The sequence below is a fragment of the Eubalaena glacialis genome, chromosome 3 (assembly GCF_028564815.1).
Source record: "Eubalaena glacialis isolate mEubGla1 chromosome 3, mEubGla1.1.hap2.+ XY, whole genome shotgun sequence".
NCBI classification, from domain to species: Eukaryota; Metazoa; Chordata; class Mammalia; order Artiodactyla; family Balaenidae; genus Eubalaena; species Eubalaena glacialis.
Window position 1 is genome coordinate 81770979 of NC_083718.1, and position 25264 is coordinate 81796242.

A 25264-nucleotide genomic window follows, 5' to 3' on the forward strand; every position below is an offset into this window, starting at 1 on the left:
GGACAGGGAACTCATCGCTTTAAAAGACCATTCAATCCGTCTGCAGACAGCTCTGACTTAGAAATATCTTCCTAATATTGGTTAAAGTTAAACTCCTCATAGTTTCTGACTTGGGTCCTGTTTTCTGTATCCACACAAAACTTCAAGCAACATAGGCTGGTGGTTAAACCATTGCCATCTAGGCAGATATGGGCTTGGGGTCTTGCTCAAGCTCTTACAGCCATGACCTTGGGCAAGCTAGCCTCAGGACATCCGGGAAGTGGGATAATTCACAAAAAGCCCTTAGCACAGGGCAAAGCATTTAGCACATGCTGAGCACCCAGTGAAGCAGGCTCATCTTCCCTCTTCCGCTGAAGGCCCCTTAAACGTTTGAGAATTCAGGTTTCATCTTCTTCAATCTAACGGTCTCTGATCCTTCAGCAAGTCCTCACAGGACTCAGTTCCCATCAGACTCCACTCTCGTTCTCACCCTCCTCTTTGGTCATCAGTGTCCCCACAAATTGGAGGCCCCAGACCGAACACAGTGCCCCAAAGATTAGGCAACCTCCCATTTTCTCGGCATTATTCTCCTTTTAGTGCGGCTTGAGAGTGGCCCATGGGAAGAGCAAGCATCTCCCAGAAGAGGCATAATGACCTGGGAATTAGGGAGTGAGACCCAGGGCACACCTCTGTTTAGCTTTGGCACTTTTGACAGTCCCCACCTACAGCCCCACACGCTGTTGTTAATATTTCCTCAGCACAACTGCACAGGCCCCGCTTAGCCTGCGCCCTATGACCAGCACCCGCACCCCACTCAGCCTGCCACCTGACAGAGCCACAGCTGAATTTAGGCCAAAGGGTTTTAAGCCAAGCGGGGAACTAGTTAGGACTCTAAGTGTCAAGAGGCCCATGTCCTGCTTCCAGCTTTAGCAAGGGGCTCTGGATCTGGCCTGGGAACCCATTTCTCTGCCTTAGTTTTCCCGCTGATAAAAGCAATGGTTTTTCAGGCCCTTGCAGGTCTTTAAACAGGGATTGCCCCAGTGTTGAGCTCACTCCCTCCACCCGCTGCTCTCTGGACCCATCTCATGCTGGTCTTCCCCATCCCCTTCTTTTCTCCATCAGATCTGCTTCCTAAAGGACATTCTCCACCCTTTGGCATCTCTCTATCATGCTTGCCCCCAGAGAATGCATCCAGTCTCACAAGAATGCATCCTCACCTCCGAAGTCTAAACGTTGAGCCAAGCCTTTCCCCTGAGATGTAATGCTCAATTCCGAATGGCTTGCTAAGTAGGAATAATGTGAGTAGTTGTTGAGCCCTACTATTCACCAGGCACTATGTTAGCCATTTAATATACCTTAGTAAAACACACATGATTTTTTTCCCCTCATGGAGCTTATAGTCTACCAGGGAAGACCATGTAGACCAATAACAACAACTCAAGACACAAGTAGGTACTTTCAAATCTATGGTATATACTGTTGAAGTTGTTAAAAGAAACAAGGTTGCAATGATTTTTTTTTTTTTTTTTTAAGTAATGGGGTTGGAGAGGAATCCTACTCAGCTGGGACCTGCTTGGAAGGTCTCTCCAGAGAGGTTATGTTTCAGCTGAGACCTGAAGGATGGGAAGGAATGAGTCATTTACAGACCAAGGGGATGAGCTCTCCAAGAAGAGGGAACAGAACATACAAAAGCCCTGAGCTGGCGAAGAGCGTGGTGTGTGGAGTGGCTGGAAGGAGGGTAGTGTGGATGGGCATGGGGCTGTGGCAGAGCCTGAGCTGCAGAGGGGGCTCCGGGGACTGTGTTAAGGGATTGAAGGCAAGTGCAGTGGGAGGCCTCTGAAAGCTTCAAGTCAGAGAGTAATCCAACCTCATTCATTCTAAGAATATCACTCTGGCAACTTTGCGGAGAATAAATTGGAAGTGGGCAAGGAAACTACTAGGAGGATGAGTTAGGAGGCCATTGCACAGGCCAGGGCAAAGGACATGGTGACTTAGAAGGGTGGTGGTGGCAGTGTAGGGTTCTTGGATACCTCCTATGTACTAGGCCAAGACTGAATGTCCCATGTATCAAGTCTCTGTTCAAACTCACCATGCTGCCCCTCATTTCTCTCTGCTTCTCTGTTTTTGTCTTCTTTTTCTCAGGAACTTTTCCAGTTAGTATTAGTTTTTGGCTGCAAGTGACAGGAAACCCAAAATAACCACAGCTTAAGCAAAATAGAAGTTTCTTTGTTATGCAAAAGAAGACTGGAAAAGGGTCACTCCAGAGCAGTTATGGTGCTCCATGGCATTAGGAACCCAGGCTTCTTCTGCCTTGTTGCCCTGCCAGCCTTGGTACATGGCTTCTTCCTCATAGTTCAAGAAGGCTGCCAGAGTTCCAGCCATCCCATCTACCTTCTAGACTGCAGGAGGGAGGAAGGGACAAAGTAAGGTGTGCTCTTTGTCTCTAAAGGCATTTCCTAGAAGTGACACATGTCATTTCCATTCACGTTCATTGGTCACTCACATGGCTGGAAAAATGTAGTCTTTATTATTGGCAGCCATTGCTCATTCCTGGGCTCTTTTACAATGAAGAAGGGAAGAAGGACTATTGGGCCATAACTATCTCATAGGCTCATAACCATTCACTATCTTTGTGCCTATGCCCACCCCCATTCACCCCTTTATTCAGGCCTCAAGCCCTAGGGTTCTTATGCTATAATGTCTCTCAAACTCATCTCTTCCTGCTACCTCACTGACACAGATCCCTGTCATCTTACACTGGACTATAGAAGTAGCTTCTCTGGCCTCAAATTATACTACCACTAGATACTTTCTATTACCCCTAAAAAACATGCAATTGCTCCCTTTAGAAGATTAAGTCCATATTCCTTGCTTTAGTGTCCAAGGACTTCTACAGTCAACTCATGATAAAACCCATTTGGTTCAATTTCAGTAATATTAGCAATGATTGTAATAACACCTCACATTTCTATGTGAGGTTTTATTGCCTACAAAATTGAAAGCGGTGACATCTGAAGTCGGAAAACCCTGGCTCACAGCCTAGCTTAATAGTGCACCAGCTATGTGACCTTGGGCAAGTCACTTACCCTCTATTAAATAAGACAAGTGCCTATGACTGTAGCTGGTTCTTGGGGAACACTGGATCCTTTCCTTTCCTGAGCCTCATTCTTCTGATCCGTAGGTTGGAAATATAAGCCTGTCTTAGCTATTTCCTAGATGAGTATGAAATTCAAATAAGAGAGGGAACGAAAAGCTGGGGAAAACATAAAATCCAGGACTTAATCTCTTCTGCTTCTCACAATGGCCCTAAGAAGCGAGCAGGTGGAATAGAGTCCAGAGCCCCCTATTTAGTGGATTAGGACATAGCAACTCAACAAGACTCGGTGATTTGTCCTGTCCCCTGACTCATAGGGCAGTAGAGGCCTGCGACCCCGGGATCCTGACTGCCTGCTGTAGGGCCCTTGGGATATTTGTTAAATTAGGGAGTTGTCTTATGTGACTGTGTTGGGGCCAAAGGAGAAAGAGCAAACTGTGCAAAGCGAATTTAGTTTTTCTTTCAGTTGGCGCTCTGAGGCCAATTTATAATTTGTTTGAGGGCATGCCATCTGGTACCTAGATGGAAATTGTGATTGGTGCTGTAGAAAAACAGCAATTTTTAGTGGGAAGCCACTTCCTGTTAGTGGGTACAGGTAGAAACGGCCCATCATCCTCAAATGCCATGATGTCAGTTTTCGGGGGTCTGGGGCAGGCGGGGTTGGAGACTGGCTAGGCATTTTCTGAGAAAGTATATGTCAAAATTCATAAAGTAAACAGCTGTATTGTCAAACTTACAGAGTTAAGTAAATGTGAATACAGTTAACTGGGTAGTAGCTTTGTAATTATTTTGTCAAGTTTAGCATATGAAATTGCTCTCACTTAGTTACCAACATTCTTAATTTGTTTTGTTCTTGTTTATAATTTAAACTGTGGATTTTATTTAGGGAGTAAATGTGTCTTGAGGCTTTTCATTATTTCAGAAATTAGACTATACCCTCCTGAGGTTGCCAGACTGTTGCTGCGGCCAAATTAGGCAAAGCTGGAGGGCTGGTGAGACTGAGCCAGGGTCTCAGAAGCCTAGTTAAGGATGACCTCAAGCCTGAGGAAGGAGAAAGAGAGCCGTCATTTGTTAAGTACTGGTTTCTTGCATTCATCATCCCATTTAACCCTCACAAGAATCTTTTGTGATGCTATCTCCATTTCACTGATGGAAAAACTGAAGCCGAGGGCAGTGGGGTAGCTCACCCACCATTGTGTGAGGTTGCTTGTTAATTGCCTCTCCCCCAGCAGATGGTAAGTTTGTAAGAGAATGTTTTCTAGAATGCCCAGCCCTTGTAGGAGGTTAGGCATTATTTTTGAATAAGTCAGGAACACTGTCTTCTTGTTCACAGCTTTTCAGTCTATGCACTTTCTCCTCTGGGGCCAGCACTCTGTGGGGTGGGCAGGGCAGGAGTAATTTTCCCATTTCAGAAACTAGGGAATGGAGGCTTTGAGAGGTATGTGAGGCAGAATCTCACTGCTGGCCCAGAGATCCTGCCTGGAGAGGGAGGGTCCTCCACCCGTGACACTCCCATGTTGAGCTCCCGGCACCTCCCTCTGAGGTCCCCTTGGCAGCCAGGGAGCCTTCCAGCCTAGGCATCTCCTGGGCCTGGCTCTCCCAGATCTACTCAGGGCTTGAGATTCCAGAGCCCAAGGTCACTTAAGCTAACAAGTGAATGATCCTGTATTTGGGCAAGGGGGTGATGGTGATGGCTACGGAGATCTTTGTTTTAGGGAATAATTGTTATTTCCTGGAAAGTCTGTGGAAAATCGTGCCATTGCTTGAGGGTGTTTAATAAAATCACTCATCAAAGTAAAAGCCGATAGATAAGTGTTTGCCTAAGGAATCATCATCAGTATCATTACCATCATCCTCCTTATCAACAGCCTCAACTCTAATCATGACAGATTTGACCAAAAATAAAATAAAGGAGGCCTTTCGAGGACTTGACCTGCGGAGGGCTCTCCTCCACATCACGTTCTCTCTCTGTCTCCCTCATTTCAGTGAGTCAGTTTTTCCTCCCCATCTGTTTGCTGTTTGGTACTTTATACAACTGTCTGGGCTCTTTCGTTTTGCTTCTGCAATTGCTCAGCTCCGACGTGTTCCCTCCTGATGCTTCTCCTTTGTTCTGGCAGGCTCCTCTCATCTGCCGGTTTCCAGCCCTATGAAGTGTCAGAGGTGGGTTGTAGTTTTCAGGCAGCATTTTGTTGCCTGGCAACATGTAACAAGCATCTTCTGTGATGGCTGCGTCCTGGAAAACAGAGCCAGGGCTGGGGTGCTGGGATGGAGGAGGCTCCAGGGGCCTCTCCAAGCTGGTTGGGGAGGAAGAGGGGGGAGAGAGACAGGCAGGCAGACTCAGGTGACTCCGAGTGTAGCCATTCTGACTCTTTTATAGCAGCTGGGGCACCAACTCACCCTCTCCTGTCCTGTTTCAGGAATCACAGGTGTTCAGTGGTCAATAGTCTTGGTTAGGAGCCGTCAGAGGTTCTGTGTAACTTGGTGGCCACCTGCTGCAGCTGCCCAAGGTGTGGCTGGCTGGCTCTGGGCGGAGGCTGCTAGGTGGTTTCCACTTGAGCGGAACTCTTCATCTTGTTCCCCATGGGATGCAAAAGGCCTCCTGTCTGTGAAGATGACTGGCTTCTGTGTCTGCAGTCAGCCCAGCCAAACGCTCCCCATAGACCGGGTGGAGGTTGAGTGAGGGTGTGTATGTGTGGGTGATGGTAGAGTGTCATCATAGAAACACCTACCTAAGAACTGGAAAAATCGTCACATGTTACATGAAGAAACCAAGGTCCAGAGAGGGGAAGCGACTTGTCCAGAGTCACACAAGTTGGAAAGAATCTAAGCTCCCTGTTGAGGGTCTTTCTCCTGGGACTGACCATCCCAGGCTGACATGACTGGTGCTGGTGGAGTAGGAAGAGGCAGCACAGCGAGGAGAAGTACGATGGACTTGGACCCAGCGTGCTCCTCTCTGGCCTCCATTTCCTTGCCTGAAAAAAATGAGGTTTGTCTGGCTAAAGGTAGCCCCAAGACTCAGTGACTCCCAGAGACAAAGCCTACCCAACAGGCAAAGCACCTCCTGCCCAGGTCTTTGATGGTACGTCCATGGCTGTTCTCTCCCCTCCCAGAGGCTGGGGAGTCCTGGGCCTCTGGTTAATGCTCCTTAGGAGAACCCCATTCTGCAGGCAAAACCCCTCAGCACAGCCACACTGTGTTTCTAAGGACACTTGTCACCATCAGGTCAATTTAGGGCAAGTCTCTGGGAATCTGTGTCTTTCCAAATATGGCCCCTTAAAGCATCAAACGTGCTCCCAGGGTATTTCTTCCATCCTGTTTCTGTTTGTTCTTGGTCACTGACCACTCCCCTACCTGGCCAGCTCTCCGTCCTGTGTGGGGGGTTACAGTTGCATGGGGCTGGGACCCAGGCCCCCTCATTTCTCAGAGGAGCAGACAGAGCTCATGAGGAGACCGCTGATGTGCAGGGGATTTTGTACCAACCTCTTCATGTCCTGAAAATGAGAAGAAACGTCCAGATGGGTCGTGTCTCCTGTGTCTTGCTCCTTCTCTTTCCCCAGCAAGAATCTCTCAGTTCAAGAGGCAGAAAAAAGGAGTTTGGATGCTGCAGGCTGTCTTTCCCCAGCTGCATCCCTTCACTCTGCTCCTGGGGCCACAAAGATGAGCAGGGAGGCCCCAGCACACGAGCCTTTCCTTCCAGCTGCTGCTCTTGTAGATCTTGGGGCATGCCAGCTGCGGAGATTTAGAAGTTCCTCTAGCAAGTAACCCCCCCTTGGAGGGGTGCAGGTGCTGGCTGTCTCCATTCCCTTCTCCACACAGTCCTGAGCTTCAGAACTAGCTTTCTTTCTGATGTGTTCCAGGACCTTCCAGTTAATCATATAAGCCAAGGTCTGGGTGGTTTGGCTGTGGGACAGGCGAGCCTGGACCAGGCCCTGAGACCCTGCCCGAGACTTTGTCACTCTTCAAGTGGCCAAAGTCCACCCCCAGAAATCCAAGGAAGTGTGCCATCTGGACGCCCAGGCATGTGGAAAGAGGTTAGAGGTTAGAGGCAACTGCCCTGTGGAAAGAGGTTAGAGGTTAGAGGCAACTGCCCTCCACACGCAGGCTACTTGTGGTCAGGGAGATCCTGCAGCCCCCAGAGCGCTGAAGCCATGTTCCCCAGATGGGGGTGGGTGTCTGTGCTGAGTTAGACTTCTTCGTACTCACCTCTTTGGCACCCCCTCTTCTCAGTAGCAGGGGAAGCTGTCCAGCCAGAGCTCCCACGTCCTGCCCTAGAATCCCCACTGCTCTGGGAAACAGTAACAAGAAAACTCCTTCCCAGCATATTTCTTCCAGCCTGTTTCTCTTTGTTCTTGGTCACAGAGCGGTCCCCACCTCCCTCCCACACTAATGCTGCCCAGGTGAGACCGCAGCTCTGTGCCCTCCTCAACATTTGTGCGCCTGGGCAGCTGCCTGCCTTTAAGTCTCTTTGGAAAGTATAACTGAGAGGAGAAAGACACCCTTCTTTCCTTTGAGGCTCTAGCCGGGACCACTGCCTACGCGGCACTGTCCTCCAGGGGGCGCCATTCGCAGTGACGGCTCTGCGAATGGCACTCCCTGGAGTTGCACAGCACACAACCTACGGTGCTGAACAGGGCAGCCCTGGCTCTGGCTCACTCCCTTGTGAAGCTGGCTCATTGTAATACACATCCAGGATCATATACCTGAGAAAGGGAGCATCCCCAGTAATCTCTCCCATCAACCTCACTGGGCCTTCACTTCCTCAAAGGCGTAATATGGTCAAAGATGGGGCTGAGGAATACGCCAGACCCAAGCTCACACTTAGGCTCTGCCACTTGGTAAATGTTTTATTTTGTGCAAGTTCCCTAATCTGGCTGAGCCTGAGTTTCCAACTCAAGAAAACAGGAAATCACAATTGCAAATCTTGTTATTGTGAGGATTAAATAAGATAATGCACACAAAGGTTTGGCCCACGTTGCACATGGCTGGCATTTGACAAATGATGATGATGATTGTTATCTTTTTAAATTTTTTTTAATTTATTTTTTTTTTAATTTATTTTTTTGGCTGTGTTGGGACTTGGTTGCTGTGCGCCGGCTTTCTCTAGTTGCGGCGAGCGGGGGCTACTCTTCGTTGCAGTGCGCAGGCTTCTCATTGCAGTGGCTTCTCTTGTTGCGGAGCACGGGCTCTAGGAGTGCGGGCTTCAGTAGTTGTGGCAAGTGGACTCAATAGTTGTGGCAAGTGGGCTCAATAGTTGTGGCTCACGGGCTCTAGAGCGCAGGCTCAGTAGTTGTGGCGCACGGGTTTAGTTGCTCCGTGGCATGTGGGATCTTCCCGGACCAGGGCTCGAACCCATGTCCCCTGCATTGGCAGGCGGCTTCTTAACCACTGCGCCACCAGGGAAGCCCTGATTGTTATCTTTTAAAATAGGGCTATATATCCAGTCTTACCCGCCTCATGGAGTTAGTCCCAGAAATAAAATGAGATGAGAAATAGATCATCTCTAAGTTCTCTGAGGAAATATTTGGCAAGAATCCCAACCACTGGTATTCTTGTGTATAAAACACCAAGAGCTGTGAAGCCCCTTTGCTTCCAAATCACACTCTGTGACTAATGTCAGGAAAAGGCTCAACCAGGAGAGAAAAAGCTCCCAGGCTGAAGACTGAGGCCCCAGGAGGGTGCAACTGAATGAAAACCAAAGGCAGCAGCTGTGAGAAAGCAGAGGCTTGTGGAGGGGACTGAGATGAGACCAAGTTTGAAAGTCACATCCCCTGGACCCTTGTTCACTCACTGCCTCCTTCATCAGATTCTCAGAGCTTCCTCCAAGTGCCAGGGCCCCGAGACTGGCACCGGGCCGTGCGGAAGGGCAAGCACCAGCAGCAAGCACGTGATTAGATCCTGCGGTAGGAGGTGACAGAGAGGACCCTGGGGCTAAGGGTGCTCTGCAGAGGGTGCTTGATCCAGGAAGGCTTTCTGGAGGAGGTGATCTTCTGGGCCTGAGGGGACTCCAGCCAGAGGGACCAGCACCAGCAGAGCTTGGAGGTGGGGGAGCACAGGGTGGGAGAGAGAATAAGCGGTTGCTTGCCAGGGGGTGTCAATGAGAGGTCGCAGCTGCACTCAAGGTTAGAGAGGTAGGCAGGGGCCAGGCCAGTCTAAAGAGTTTGGACTTAATCCTCTATCACAGCCAACAGTTCCCAACCTTGTTTATTTACTTTTTTCTTTTATTCTAGTGACGCAGGAGAGATGGTGTTGAGATACCTGACTTCTGCTGTGGGTGTGCCCCAGGTTATAAGTCATTTCCACCAGCCTAGCTGGAGTCCTAGCCCTTCCTTTCCACTGGAGAAAGCAAATCAGAACATAAGACTGCGAGAGTGATGTTATCATAGGGGTAACCTTGAAACCATCTTGTAAATCCTTCACAGATGTCAACTCTTCAACCACTCTTAGTCCTGGATAGATTGTTTGTGTGTCTCCACGCTGAGGCTGGGGAGCACCCCATGCCCCGACCCTAGGCCGATGGGAGCCACTAGTGGGTTTTGAGTGGGGGAAAGTCCTCTGTTTTGAAAGGTTTCCCTGGCTGCAACGTGTGAGTGGAACACAATGATGACCATGAGTCAAGGAGACCAGTTGGGAGACTACTGCCATGATGGACATGGGATAGGATGCCACTTCCACCAGGGAGGTGGTGGCGGGGATGGCGAGTGAGGGACAGGTTTGGAAGTACTAGAGGAGGGACTTCAATGGCAGTCCAGTGGTGAAGACTCAGCGTTCCTGCTGCAGGGGGCACGGGTTCCATCCCTGGTCGGGGAACTAAGATCCCACATGCCGCACGGTGCGGACAAAAAAAAAAAAGAGGAAGAACTAGAGGAGCCCAAATTGCCACGCGGACTCATTGGATGTGGGGTGACAGTGGAGGAAGTACGAGAACAATGCCCAGTGTCCTGGCGCGGCTGGGTGGTGGTATTGCCCACAGATAGGAGATGCAGGAGGAAGAGGATGGGTCTGGAGGGGATCCGGGCACAAGGCAGGGGGCAGGTAATGAGCAGGGCTCAGGATAAGCTGAACGTAATTTACCCGCTGTCCCCCTGGATATGTCCCATGTTGGCAGGTGGGTCCACGGGTCTGAAGCTCAGAGGGGAGGTTTGGGCTGGTTTCAGAGGCCCGGGGGTGGCAGCTGAAACCACGAGTAGGCACACGGTCACCGGAAGAGCAGAGGGCTGCGGTCTCCAGGCCCTGGGAGGACAAGCACGTGGGTACGGCTCCTGGTGCAGCCCTCCCCACTTCCCATCCCGGGAGTCTGACTCTGCGGGGGGCGGGGGGGGTGTTCCTGGAGCAGGGACCCTGGGCTGTTTCATCTCATGCCATTGGTACCTGGCCACCCAGTAGGTGCAGAATGCGAGTTTGCTGGTTAAGCAAAACCAACCTGAGGCAAAGAAAGACTGGTGTCCCCACAGGAATTGTCAACCCCTTGGCTGGAGACAGAAGCCCCCGCCTCTTCTCGCGGCGGGGCTTTGCTCACGAGGAGAGGATGAGAAAGAGACTGAGCCAGTAAAGGGGAATGAGAGAGGAGAGATAGAGAGGGGCGGGGGGGGGGGGTGTTTCAAAGGAGGGAATGAGAGAAAGGACGATGAGAGAGAAGACAGACCGGCAATGGAAAGACAGACGGAGGAGGGAGAGGAAGGGAAACAAGGGCCCAGGGAGCCGGTGCCAGGGAGGCCGACAGTGCCAGCGGCTCTTCTCATCAAAGCCCAGTGCTGGCTTGGAGAGAGCAGCCTTCATCCGCCCTGCCTCTCCAGCCACGTCCTCCCAGTTCCCCCAGCCTTCTCCAGAGCAGTCCCTCCACCGGGAGCACCTCCACCCCCGCCCACCCCTGTGCTCCAGCCTCACCCCTGCTCGTCCTGGGTGGCTCTGTGTACAGGCTGCATCCTCAGAGGCGGTCCCTGCTTAGGGCACCCCATGCTGCCTCTTGGCATGCGTCTCAGTTCTAACTCGGCCTTTTTCAGCTTTCGGCGTTGCTTGGTGTCAGCCTCCTTCACTGGACTGTAAGTTCCCTGAAGTAAGTGCCAAGTCTGGTGCATAGTAGGGGCCCGCTCATGGTTGCTGACTGAATGAGTTCATGGGGTGAGCCCCCAATACCTGCCAGGCGCTGCACGGGGTCTTATATTTGTTATCTTATTTAACCACCTACCTGATCCCATGAGAGAGGTTTTACATTTTGCTTTACAGAAGGAAAGCCCAAGACATGGAGAGGTGAGTGCCTTACCCAGGCCACGCAGCTAACAGGTGGCAGGGTTGGGATCTGTCCCCTCTCCGCCACGCCACCTCCAAAGACCGTGGAAGACATGCTTCCCATGGGAACAGTGCTTCTTCCAAACATATTGTTTTTCTCCATTTTCATGCATTTTATTAAACATTTCCAAATGAGGAAACATGGAAATATTTTTTAATAAGAAGAAAGAAAACATTGCAAATAGTGAAACTGACTCAGAAAGGTTTGCCAGATGAACCATCTGGTTTTTAATTTAATAACCATTCAAAGAGGTTGACAGCGCTCCTCTCTGTGAAGGAAACAGACGGTGGAAGGAATGGCAGCTGGCCTCCCTCAATTGCTGTATCCATTTGTGAAGTGGGGAAGTCGAACAAAACTTCTTAGCCTAACAAAGGGAGGGAGAGACCCGAGAGAAGGCAAACACACCCCAAGAAAAGCTGAGCTGGCATTCTTGTTCAGACTTCCCTGTAGAGAGGTTGCATCCAGATGTGTGACACCAGCCAGATGTCCCGACTCGCCCACATTTGGCAAAAGTCTCCAAGGAAAGCTGCCAGAGGAGGCATGCATGCCACCACCTCTGAGAGAAAAAGGCACACCCACCGTGGCCACAGAAAGGGTATGAGCTGCTTCTGCTTGGTTGGTTGGTGGAGTTGTCTGCTTTGGTGGTGGTGGTTTTCTCCCCTTTTAAAAATAACCAGAGGCTTTGCACCCATGCTGTTAGTTCTTGGGGCTGGAAACAAGAGACTAGATTTAGGTTTGCCTTGGAAAGATTCAGCGCTGTTGCCTTGAATTACCTGGTGGAGGGAAACGTCCTTATTTTCCTAAATTCAAAGCCAACTTGTAAAAAATACAACACTGGCTATAGGAATGAGGCAGATGAGGGAGTGACTTCATGGGTGCGTGTGTCGTCAGACATCAGTAGGCTGGTGGTTAGCCCTGGGCCTCCGGGGCCATTTATTTTATATTTTAAGATGTTTATGAGGGAGATTGTTTTTAAGAAAAGAAAGAATTTTTTTGTTTTTTGGTCTTTATGTGAATTCACTTGTAGCTGGAATAACGGAGTAGCTCTAAAGTCACTGTAATAAGCCATTTATTCCTCAGCTAACTTTGAATTTCAGTGGTACTCTTTCATATACCTCAAGCATTTCTTGAGTCCTCCTAAACTAAGGCTCATAATATGCTTAAGAAATGGCGATTTTCTCCCCAATGCTGGAATCACATGCCCTTGCATGATGAGGGCCCTTGATAATTAGGAGTTGATTATATTGGCAACCAAGACAAAAGTAGAGGTAGGGATAGGAGTAAAACCCAGGACTCCATGAAAATGTCTTCCCTTAAGAAGAGCTTCTCAGGCCCCCTGATTCCAGCTGGTACTCACTCGCCAGTCACACGCAGTCCCCTGGCCATTGTCCTACTGGCAGGGAGCAAGCAGGAGCTCCGTGTTGCCAGGACAGGCTGGCGTCTGCCCAGGCCCACAGATGCTGCCACCACACCCCATCCTAGGTCCTGCTCACTGCAGCCATTTCTAGAATCAGAAAAAAGATGGGTTTCTGGCCCAGTTTTTTCACTCATTTGCTCTGAGAAGTTAGGGAGGCCAGTTAGTTAGTCTCTTGAGCTTCTCATTGTTTTATTATAAAATTGGGATAACAGCCCCTGTCCCGCTGACCTTGTCCTGCTGGCTTGTGATAAAGACAAAATGGGGTCATTCATTCATACATTCAACAAGTATTTCTAGCGCGGTAGACAAAGTAGAAAAAGTCCTTTCCTTCATGAAGCTTGTATTCTAATGGGGATTGACAGTCAATAAACACAAAAATAAGCCAAATATGTATTATGTCAAGTGGTGATACACACATGGAGAAAAGTGACACAGAAGAGGAAAGTGGGGCATGGTGGGTGTGGGCAGTAGTGTGTCATAATAGGGGACAGGGAACGCTTTCCTGAGAACTGATGTTTGAGCAAAGGCCTGCAATTAATTGAGGTGAGAGCCTTCCGAGTACAAGGCATGGCAGGGACCCAAACTCTGAGACAGAGTAAAGCTGGGCTGCACAAGGAGCTGTACAGATACCAGATGGCAGGAGCAGAGTGGATGAGGGGGCAGCTCGTGGGATATGGGGTCAGAGAGGCCCCAGGGCTTTGGGGGAGGGTTCTTTAGGCCCATGAGGACTTTGGCTCTTGTTCTGAGGGATGCAGGAATTTTGGAGCAGAGAGATGACATGGTCTGTCTTACTGTTTTGCAAGGACCGCTCTGGCTGCTGTTAGTGGATGGTGGGTGGGGGTCATATAGGCAGAAGCAGGGAGATCAGTTAGGTGACTACTGCGTGGTCCAGGTGAGAGGGCAAGGCCTGGACCAGGTGGTAGCAGCAAAGGTGGTGGGGACTGGGCAGATTCAGGGCATATTTTGAAGATGAAGCAGATAGGATATGATAGTGATAAGGGCTTCACACTGCAAATCACCATACAGAAGGGCTGTGGTCAACCCACAACAGTGGAACAAAGGACGAGTGAAAGGAGAACCTGGGAGGAATGAATGACTGTTTCCCTACCTGGCAGTGTCTGCTGCCTGTTCCCCCTCCATGTCCCATGTGGCTCTCCTTGTCACTAGGACGAAGCCCCAGGTGGGAGGCTCTTCAAGAGGCAGTCACATGCCTCTATGTGCATCATACATTCCAGGTGGACAAAGCCCTTCCACATTCGCTCCTCACCACAGTCTCGTGAGATGGTCAGGGCAGACATTACTACACCCTGATTCGGTAAAGAGGAAACAGATCCTGAGACAGTAATTTGTTCAAGGTCACAAAGCCATTAGGGCATGAAAGGCAGTCCTTCAGCTCCAGATCCTGCATCTTTTCTGCTATGACAAGGCCAGGCTTATACACACTAGATTGTAACAGCACAACAATAGCCAACATTTTTTAGTGTGTCTATGTGCCAGGCACTGTTCTAATGGTTTCGAAATATTAGCTCATTTAGCCCTAAAGGTAACTCTGTGTGAGCTGGTACAAGTATTATCCCCTTTTACAGATAGGAAGACTGAGGACAAGGTCATGTAGATACTAAGGAGCAAAACCCAGATTCAAACATAGGTAGTCCACCATGACACCTAACCATGGTCCACACCGGTGGTCTCCTACCAAAGACAGTGTGTAGGCATCAAATGGAGAGTGCAGAAGCTGAGTGGTGTGGGGTTAGAGACAGAGAGCCCACATTGGCTGGGTGGGTCAGGGTGGGCTTTGAGCTGCTTCTTGAAGGGTCATTTACAAGGGATCAGTGAGGACAGTGGCAGGCACGAGAGAAGCAAGAAAGGTGTGAAGCAAGCTTGGAGCACAGCAACATTGAAGAGGAGACCAGAAGAAGAAGCCAAGAAGGATGGTCAGGGCAGGAGGAAGGCAGGAGAGCAAGCCACTGAAGATGCCAAGAGGACTGTTCTGAGGAGGGAGGCACCAATGGGATCCAAGGCCACCAAGGGGTCGAGTCAGGAACATGTTGGGTTTTTCACTGGAGAACTGAGCAAGCACGGGTTCCACAGCTCAGTGGGGGCTGGGATCTGACTGTGTGAAGCTGGGGAATGACTGGAAGGTGAAGACAAAGAATCCACTTGGCTTGATTCCTGAAAATTCCCAACAAACAAACCAGACCCAGGACAAATGTCTAGAGCCATTAAATCACTAAGATCCATATGAAAAGAGCTAGGTCACAGCTACTGTCAAGAAGCTGAGTTCTTATGAATAGTGAGAACCAACTCCAAGCCCAAGGAATTTGGCAGCCAGTTTGACAAAAGTTTATCTGCCAAAGAGAACAGCTGAAGTCACCTTAACATGCGTCACTGAATTACTAAAGCAAGCATCGCTTTCACAAAGGGACAGGAAAAGCAACAAGTAGGCCATATTCATTCCACAAATATTTACTGAGCACCTTTCATGCATTAGGCTCTGAGAAGGTACCCAGAAAAGGTTACAAAGAGGAGTATAATGTAACTCCAGGGTTGGACAAATAGGCCAATGGAACAGAATAGAGAACCCAGAAATAGCTTCACTTTCACATATAATCTATATGACAGAGGTAGCATTCTCAGTGGGAGAAAGGATGAACTACTCGTTAAGTGGACCTGGGATAATTGGTTATCCATATGAAAAAAGATGAAGTTGTATCCCTACCTCACACCACACACAAAATCAATTCCAGGTGAATTGAAGACTTAAATGTGAAAGGCCGCATTCAGAAACATTTAAAAGAAAGTCTTATAACTGCAGATAGGAAAAGATTTCTTTAAAAAAATTATACAAGTTGCTAATTATAAATGAAAAGGATGATAAATTCAGCTATAGTAAAATTTAAAACTTCTGTTCATCAAAAATACTGTAAAGCAAATAAAAAGACCTGGCACAAACTGGGAGAAGATATTTGCAATACATAAACTGACAAAGTTCTTATCTAGAATTATATAAAGAGCTCTTATAATGAATTAGAAAAAAAGACAAAAACAAACCAATAGAAAAATGAGCAAAAGTCATGAATGGTACCTTACAGAAGAGGAAACACGAATGACCAATAAACATATAAAAGGATACACAGCTTTTATCAGGAAAATGTAAAGTAAAAGCATGATGAGATACCAGTGTGCCCACTGGTTTGGCAAAAATTAAAGTCAGTTGATGATATGTTGTTAAAGACATAGAGCAACAGGAACACGTATTCACTGCTGGTAGAAACCTAATGGTACTGCCGTTTTGGAAAATAACTTGACATTTTCAAAGGAAGTTAAATATGTACATGCCTTACAAACCAGTAAATCCACTCTTAGGTATGTGTCCTAAGACTCTAACACAACCAGGAACTATGATTAATAATGTTTGTAGCAGTATTGCTCATTAGAGGAAAAACCTAGAAACCACCCAAATGTCCATCAAGAGGTGAATGAATAAATAATGGTATATTCATATGATGAAGCACAGTGCAGGAATGAGAATACACTATAGTCACATATATCAACATATATGTTGAGTGGAAAACAATTCAGAGAAGAGTTCATTGTATTAGTTATCTATTGCTGTGTAACAAATTGCTGTGGGAAGCATGCAGTCTTAGCCGGAGGTAACTCCTGGAGGAGACAGTATGTCTCTCACAAAAAGCAAAGCCCTTACCCTTGACTTGGAATGCACTCTTTGTCCCAGGCCTGAGGAATGTAAAAGAGATTAGCAAAGCTATCTCAAGCCAGGAGACCTCAGGGAACTGAGAGTCCTGGTTGTTCCTTATGGCTGGGGGCTGTGTGTGTGCCTGGTTAAGGGAAGATAATGTTCAAGGATAGTTGTTGTAAACTTGTTGACGTCCATGTTGGTGACTGAACTGAGATGATAAGCAATTCTATGGGTTCATTGCCTAATAATGAGTTCCTCTTCTGTCTATATAAGATTCAGTAAATTCTAAATAAAGTGTCTTGCAACCATCAGTTGTCTTGGTCCTCCTGACCCCATACTCACGGTGCTATTCAGTCCCTTACCCCTCTCCATCGGGACCTGGAAGACCCCCTGCAGTGGCTGGACCGTCACAAATTGCCCTGTAATTTAGCAGCTTAAAACAACAAACATCTGCTATCTCACAGTTGCTATGCATCAGGAATTCAGGGACAGCTTAAATGGGTACCTCTGGCTCAAGAGGTCTCATGAGATTGTAGTTCAGGCCTGTGGTCTCACCTGAAGGCTTGACTTAAGCGGTTTCTGCTCCCAAGTTCACTCACCACTAGGGTGGCTTCTCCCAAGGGAGAGCGATTCAAAAGAGAACAAGGTAGAGATCCCCCAGACAGAAGCCACAGTCTTCCTATAACCCAACCTTAGAAGTGATAGCCATGTGCTGCCATATTCTATTCCTTAGAAACAAGTTACTAGGTCCAGCCCACACTTAAAAGGAGGGGATTACAAAAGTGTGTGAATACCCCAGGAGGAGGGAGAATACCGGGGGTCATTTTAGAAGCTGCCTATCACACTCTTATGGTACGATTTCATTTTTATAAAATTCAGAAGTAGGCAAAACTAAATTATATATTGTTTAGGTAGGTATACATAGCTAGGTAGAAGCGCTGTGAGGAGTTTGAGATTAACATATACACACTTCCATATATAAAATAGATAACCAACAAGGACCTACTGTATAGCACAGGGAAATCTATTCAGTATTTTGTGATAACCTGTAAGGGAAAAGAATCTGAAAAAATATATATATATATATAAAACTGAATCACTTTGCTGTACACCTGAAACTAACACAACATTGTAAATCAACTATACTTCAATTAAATCTAAAAATTAAAAAAATTTTAAAAAGAGAAGCACTGTGAAGAAAAACAAGAACACAAACATGAAATTCAAGATGTTGATGATATCTGGGGGGACATGGGAGGCTGAGAATGGAGAAAATGCACAAGTATTTTCAACAGGACAGTGAGTTCAGGAATGCTTACTTTTATGCTTTGTAACTTAATTTTATGTTATATATATTTGTGGGTTTTTTCTCTTAGGTTTAGTTTTGTGTTTGATATTATGGAAGTTATACCTGCATACACTTAGAGTCAATTGTTCTGTGGTATTTGCTGTCCTCCACCAGTTTTTCCCATTTATGCCTTCCCAGGGGTAGCGCTTTTACCTTCTGTCGCTAATTAATTTTAACCTTTTCCTCCATGTCTCTTCATAACACACTTGTATTGCTGCTTTTCGGTGCTTTGGTTTTGGCATCATCTATCCCCTTCCCACAGCGGAAGATGAGGATTTAGTTCCTTTTCCTCCCCTCCAACTCTTCCTGTCCCCCCATCCTCCTTTCATCATTATATCACGTTTTTGGTTAGATCAGTAATCTGTGTTTACATTACTCAGCCAACACTAATTTGACTCTATTCAGAGCTGAGCCTTGTAGTAAAGGATGATAGCTTTTCCTTCCCTGCATAACTTTTTGTTTCTCCTGGTTAATTACCATGTTTGTTCATTTGCTTAGTTTGCTGTGTATTTATCACTAACTCAATTCTAGACTCTGACAGTTGTCTAAATTTCTTCTCAGGATGTTTAGGCACTGTAGGTTTTCTATCAATTTCATCTTCTTGGAGAAATACCTTCCAGAGCTGTCTGACCTGCTCCAGTCTGGACGGGTTGCCCTCCATGCCTGGTGCGTGGCCATCACCCAAGGACCTCCTGGTGCCATCACCCCGGGCCTCTCTCCTCTGTGGATCCCCAGTTTCCTCCATCTCAGGGCTTCCTCTTTCTGGGTTTACTCCTTTGTTCTGGTGACACACACCCTCCTGTAGCTTCATGAGAAAGGGTGCAAAGGAGGTAAATCTTTGAGAGCCTTGGCTGGTTTGGAATTCTGGTTTGGAGATAATTTTCCTTCAGAATTTTGAAGCCTTTATTCCATGGCCTTCTAGCTTCCAGTGTTGCTGTGAAAAAGTCCAGAGTCACTCTGACTTCTGATTCTTGTGTTTGACCTCTCTCTCTGTCTCCCTGGAAGCTCCATAGCATCTTCTCTTTTCCCCCTGGTGTTCTAAAATTTCACAATAATGTGCCTTGCTGTGACTCTATTTCCAACCACTGTGCTGGGAACAGTGGGCCCTTAATCTAGAAACGTGTGTCCTTCCGCTCTGGGAAGTTTTTTAATGATGTCTTTAATGATTACTTCTTTCCTTCTTTTCCTTTTTTCTCTTCCTCCTTCTTTTTTTCCAGTTCTCTCTTTCTGAGACTCTCGGTATTTGAATTGGTAGATTGATTCACTAATTTTCATCTCTTTCACTGTCTTTTGGGAAACTTCCTCAATTTATTTTCCAGCCCTGTGGGAGGACTTTTTTGGTATAGCATGCCATTCTTGTCTCATGGGTCCAATATCTTGTTTTATCTCTCTTAAGATGTTAATTACAGGATTTGTTTCAAGAGTTCTTCTCTGTTAATGGTCAGTATTTGATCCAGAGTCTTTTTTCTTTGTTTGTTTAATTGACTGATTTGGTCTGTGTCTTTAATGTTTGAGACTTTCCTCAGATGTCTGGGGATTCCTGGTTGTCTGCTTATTTTTAAAAGCAGGGAACTAAAACTGTTAGTTGTAGAGGGATGTGAAGAGAGAGCAAAAGTAACATGTGTGTTTCATCTACCATCTTTACCCAATCATACAATCTTCCATATCTATCATTTATTTCATAATATTAAAAAGTGAAAAAAACCATAGTCCGCACACGCTAATGATAAATTAATAACTATAATAACCCTAAAAAAATACCTACACCTTTTCCTCCTTAGCCTTTAAGGAAAAACATGGGACTCTTTTCTCCAAAAAATTCTCTATTGCAAAAAATATCATGAGATTAGTATGTGAGTTTGTGACAAGTGTAAATCACTCTAAAATTGTGAATAGATTTGGAAACAATTTTCCCCTCCTCTCCACTCCCACAGTCCTGAATCACCAGCCCTGCTCTCTCACTCATCACTTCCTGCTTGGTGAGTTGCATGTGTGTCTTATCTCCATGACGATGCTCCAAGCCATGGGAGAGCAGGGTGCATGTCCGATTCATCTCCAGATCTTCAATAGCCCCTGTCAGAGGGGAGATCATCAAAGTCTGACAAACGATGAATGAATAACATCCTCAAGATCTGCTTCTCCTCTCCTCAGCACACATAGTTAGCACCAAGGGATTTTAAATGGTGAATGAAAAAGAAACCCACAAGAACATAAAGAGAATTTAGAGAAAAATAAAGCAGTAAATCAAACCTCAACTTTAAAAAGAGAGACACATTACTGGTTGCTTTTATTTAATTCCACTTTGAGTTCTGATCTCTTTACCTCAGAATCCACCCACATATGAATAGGATGGGCCATGGTTCTGAGGGCAGCCGAGCAACTCAGGAACTCTAGTTTAAGCAAAGAAAGGAGGACTTTAGAGACCCATGTGCACAGCAAAGCCAATAAGTCCACAGAAGACAGGCTGCAAATTAAGTCCAAACCCCATAGTTCAGCATTCAAGTCTCTCCATTGCTTCTCCTCGGGTACCTGCAAACTTTCTAGAGGTTCTCGCTGTCTGGGGCCTGTCTTCTTTAATCAGTCTTACATGTAGCTGCTAGAAGAATCATTCTCAGATACCAAGTGTCTCGTGTCCCTTCTTTGTCCAAGAACTTACAGTAGATTCCTTTCATCCCTTCATCAGATAGTTTTCCAGCCTAAATGCCAAGACATCTTTATCTTCATCCTCCTTCATCTTCATCCCCCCACTTCATCTTCATTCCCCCCTCCATCATCGTCCCTCCCTCCATCTTCATCCCTCCCTCCATCTTCATCTCTCCCTCCATCATCATCCCTCCCTCCATCTTCATCCCTCCCTCCATCATCATCCCTCCCTCCATCTTCCTCCCTCCCTCCATCTTCTTCCCTCCCTGCTGGGACCCTCTACCCACTGCACTTGTAAATCCCTACCACTGTATTTTTCTATAGATTGTTTCTCAGACTGATAACACACACCAATCTCAGCAATAATGGTAATTGCTGACACTTAGTGTGCACTTACTCTGGGCGGAGCACTGTGCTAATATTGCTGGTGAATTATTTTCCTTACTCCTCCCATCTGCAGATAAAGAAACTGGGTCACAGAGAGGTTAAGTCATTTGCCCACAGCCGTGGAGCTACTTAAGGTGGAGCTGGGGCTCGAAGCCAGGGAAACTGAGCCCGAGACCACAGGCTCGCCTCCTCTCTACCCACTGCCTCAACCTCACTGTCATCAGACCTGACCCAAGACCCCTTCCAGGAGATGACGACCCCGGCTGTACTCTACACATGTGTTTGCGTGTTGCTGGCTTGTGGCATGGAGCCATCTTTAAGTCTTGCCCCTCTGTGTCCCCACACGCAACCTGTCACTGAGTCTCGCTGCTTCACAGACTCCAAAGTCCATCCCTCCAGGGAAGGAATCCCCACCACTAACCTCAGCACAGGCCCTTAGAGCCAGGGTCACCACCATTCTTCCTGGCCAAAGAGCAGCAGGCTGTGAGTGGAGGGGACCACATCAGCCCAAGGGCCTTGCAGAGACCCAGGGCTGTGGGGAATGGGATGGGGAGGGTGGCTGCCCATCCAAGGCCATGTCAGACCTGTGATGGGGCAGGTGTCCCGGGGCAGGGCAGGGCACACTCCCTCTTGGGGATCAGACCTGGGCACCAACAGCCTATGCTATTCCAGTGTGGCCAGATGAGCAGACACGGTGCAGCCCTGGGGACATGAGGCCAACTGGAAGGGGCAGGCAGCCAGGGTGCCATCTGGGGAGCAACAGAGTATTGCTGGGGAGCAAGCAAAGCAGGTAGGGGAGGGCAGGTAAGACAACTTAACCAGCAGAGCTTTGGGGAGGGATGTCTGCTTTTCAGATGTCGCCCCTAGAGTTCTGGGCATGCATGCCCTTGTGCAGACAGCTATGAAAGGCTAAAGCCACCCTCCTCTAGTTACTGGTAGAGGATTCAAGTTGGGGCTGGACGGCCCACCAACAATGTGCTTACCGGGATCTGCTCGGGCCAGGCTCAGGTGGGCCATGAAGGTTGCTGCCTGCACCTCCCTCCTGGCTTTGCGCATTTGCTTCCCACCTGGCTACCCCACCCCTGTGCTGCATCTTTTTAATCAGTCTACTTACCACCTACAGACCACTCTTCCCAGTGGGCCATGTCATCTTGTCATTCATCTGCTCAAGAGCCAAGAATCATTTCCAAGGCCTTTAAGACCAGATCCAAACCTTTTATCCTGGAATTCAAGGCCTTCCAAAATCAGACCCTTGGTCTCCATAGCTACCTCATCACTTGCTGCTGGATCCCAGGTGCCCTCCTGTTGCTAAAACTTCCTCATCATTCCCCAAGGCACACAGCAGTCGCTTCCATCTCCCTGATGCTGAGGGAATAGCGAAAAGGGCATGGGCTTTGCTTTGGTTACTTCCTGTGTGTTTTCAGGCAAGTCACTCAATGCCTCTGTGCTTCCAGTTGCTTACCTGTAAAAACACTGTACAGGATGTTGTGAGAATGTGAGTGTTTGTACACAAAGTGCTAGCTAGCCACAGGATAGTTTGTATTGTGTGGCTCCCGCTAAAACAGTGTGAGTCAATAAACGGTATCCGTCATAGAGTGTCCTTGGTGTTCCCCACTCACGTGCCCTCCATCTCCTTTCTGACTAGCAGACTTCTGCCTCCTTTTACGCTCATCTCCAGATGCACCCATATCTGCAGCCTTTCCAGCACACCTGACCTGGGGTGGGGGGTAAGGGTAAGAAAAGCAACATTTGTCAATTGCCCACTGGGCGCCAGACCCTGTTGGTGGGGGTGTGGGGCACAAGGAGAGCACTGACGGTAGCATCTAATACTTTCTGGGGGCCTCCTTGTACCAGACCCCATCCCAAGCACATCATGTAAGCCTTGCTGGTAACTCAATTCTGTAGATTAAGGTTCCTAAATGGCTTTCTGCTCTATCCAACCAGGATGGTTTGGTCTCCCTGGCCCCGTCTCACCTTTCCCATCCAGTGGCCTCCAAGAGGCTGATGGGAAGAATTTATCAAGGAGTGATGTCCCTGTCATTCAGGCTCATCCTGTTAGAGAACATTTTGAGAAAGGACCCACCTTCATCCGCCCTGCCACCCCAGATGCAGCCAGGCCCACGTGCTGCACTCAAGTTGGGCCCTGGCTTTTCATAAGGGCATTCCCTCTGCCTGGAACACCTTACTCCCGGCCGGCCTGGAAAACTCAAGCCTCTGACTAACCCTCCTACATTTGAGTCAAGGTCATTGCCCTTTCCCTCCTGTCCTCCAGGTGCCTCGTCCACTCACTTACTGACGCTTTCACAAATGTCTGCATCCTTGATGGACCCTTGCCCTGGGCTGAGAACCCTAAGGCAGGGGCTGTATCCTGTTCATCTTTCTATCTCAGTGCCTGGCACAGAGCCTGGCCCACAGCGGGCCTTGGTGTTTGGGGATGAAGGGAGGGAGGAAAAGGATGGGGTGGAATGGGTATCCGGCAGAGGGAATGGTGGTGATACATTTCCAGCTGGTTCCTCCCAGGACAGGACAGCCACGAGCCTCCATCCAGCTCAGAAGAGGAGGCCGTGGCTCCGTGGAGACTCCAGAGCCTCCCCTGGAAACAGCTCCAAGAGCGCCCCGGCTACCTCAGCCTCCCTCCAGACACCTGGGAGGTGCCAGTCTTTGGGCTCCACCAGCCTTCTTAGGGGAAATTGCTAAATGCGTTTGGTGATTTTTTTTGACATTTTCCTTATTCAGAGCTTGTGATTTCAGATTAATCACATCCACATACATTTAGACTGTCAGCTTGGAAGGGAAAATCTAAATTTTGTTACTGCATGATTTCATCCAAAGGTATTTTACTGAAAGGACGTCCATGATATGGTGCAAATCATGACAAAACATTTTACCGCTGGGACCAAGCTCGTGGTGGGGGGGTTGGGGGATGGACGGAGAACTGTAGGCAGGACCTGGGTGGGCAGAGTTGCGGCAGCTTCAGTCTCCTGAAGAGATCCGTGTGCCACCATCGCTGCTGTCTCCATCTCAGCAAAATGTCACATTTCCTTCTTTGTCCAGGTTTGCCCAGAGCCTTTACTCCCAGGAATGGCAGTTCCACTAACTAACTCCTGTCTTCCCCCCCGGCAGGTACCATGACCAGCAGGACGTAACTAGTAACTTTCTGGGTGCCATGTGGCTCATCTCTATCACATTCCTTTCCATTGGTTATGGGGATATGGTGCCCCACACATACTGTGGGAAAGGTGTCTGTCTTCTCACGGGCATCATGGTGAGTACCTGCCTCGGCCAGTTACCCTTCCCCACCCACCGAATGCTGCTAGGAGCAGCGCCTTTATGGTGGGTGCAGGGGGCCCTCCTCATCCGGGCATGGGGCCAGCTGCTAGTTAACACGCCAGCGTGTGTGTCCCTGCACGTAGAAAGGCAGATGTGAAATCTGCGTGGCTTCTCACTGTTTCATTTCCTTGTCTAAGATAGGACTATGTCCCGGTTCCTGACAGCTAATGGCCTCTTCATAGCCCCCCAGAAATGGGCCGAGTGAAGCTGGCCGTGGGTCTTACCCTCTGCTCCCATCCATCAGCCCCGGTGAGCATCAGGGCTTGCAGTTCATTGTCCTCTTTCCTGTCGCCTGGGCCCCGCAGACCTTGGTACCACATCTGATAAGAGTATAGCTAGAACTCACTGAGCCGGCCATGAGAGACCCGTGTCCTAGACTGGGTTGGCCACTGGTTCAGTCTTGGTTTGATGACATGACCCTGGGCCAACTCTTGGCCTCTGCATCCAAATGTTGAGGTGCCAGGTTCCGAATGCCAGTTCCCTCCCAGTGTTGGCACCCAGCTAGCCTGTGACTGCATCCCCATCTCTCCCCAGGTGTCCAGCAGCTGTGCTGCCTCCTTTCAAGGTGTATATTCCTCCCGCCCATCACCCTGCCATCCCCCACCCCTACACACACTCGTGCCCATCACATGGCCACACAGTACGGAGTTTGGGAGAGATGCGGGTAGGGAGTCAGACCAGAGTCTGAGTCCCCGTTGATCGCTGCAGCGCTGGACCCCTCCTGCTCACCAGCCCCACAGCCGCAGGCCTCTGACCCCATGACCTCACTGTGGACTCCAGGCAGGGCACTTAGCCTGTTGGACCTCAGCATTCTCGAGTACAAAGTGCGGATGGGAGGCCTGCTCTGCCCTCCTCCCTGGCTGGCGATGGGGATAAACTGCAATGCTTTATGTTATCGCACTCCGTCAGCAACAAGGAGCTGTGCCGCCTTCAGTGCTGGCACATCCTCGGCGTCCCTGCCGCCGCTACTCCTTCACTGGCCGGGGATGAGGGCTCCTCGCCTTGCTGCGCTTTCTGGCCAGGACAGGCAGCCCTGGTCTTTGACCTCCTTCCCAGAACCCCAGAGTACAGAGTAAACA

At 48.5% G+C, this 25264-nt stretch overlaps 1 protein-coding gene across 2 annotated transcripts in view; it reads left to right on the top strand.

Moving 5' to 3' along the window:
* The window catches only part of KCNN3 (potassium calcium-activated channel subfamily N member 3), a 173951-nt gene that overhangs the window by 125134 nt on the left and 23553 nt on the right, over positions 1-25264 (top strand). For both annotated transcript variants that reach the window (XM_061185950.1, XM_061185949.1), the window contains exon 4: positions 23979-24120. In XM_061185950.1, coding sequence (XP_061041933.1) covers positions 23979-24120 — 142 coding nt within the window. The remainder of the gene's footprint in view (positions 1-23978; positions 24121-25264) is intronic.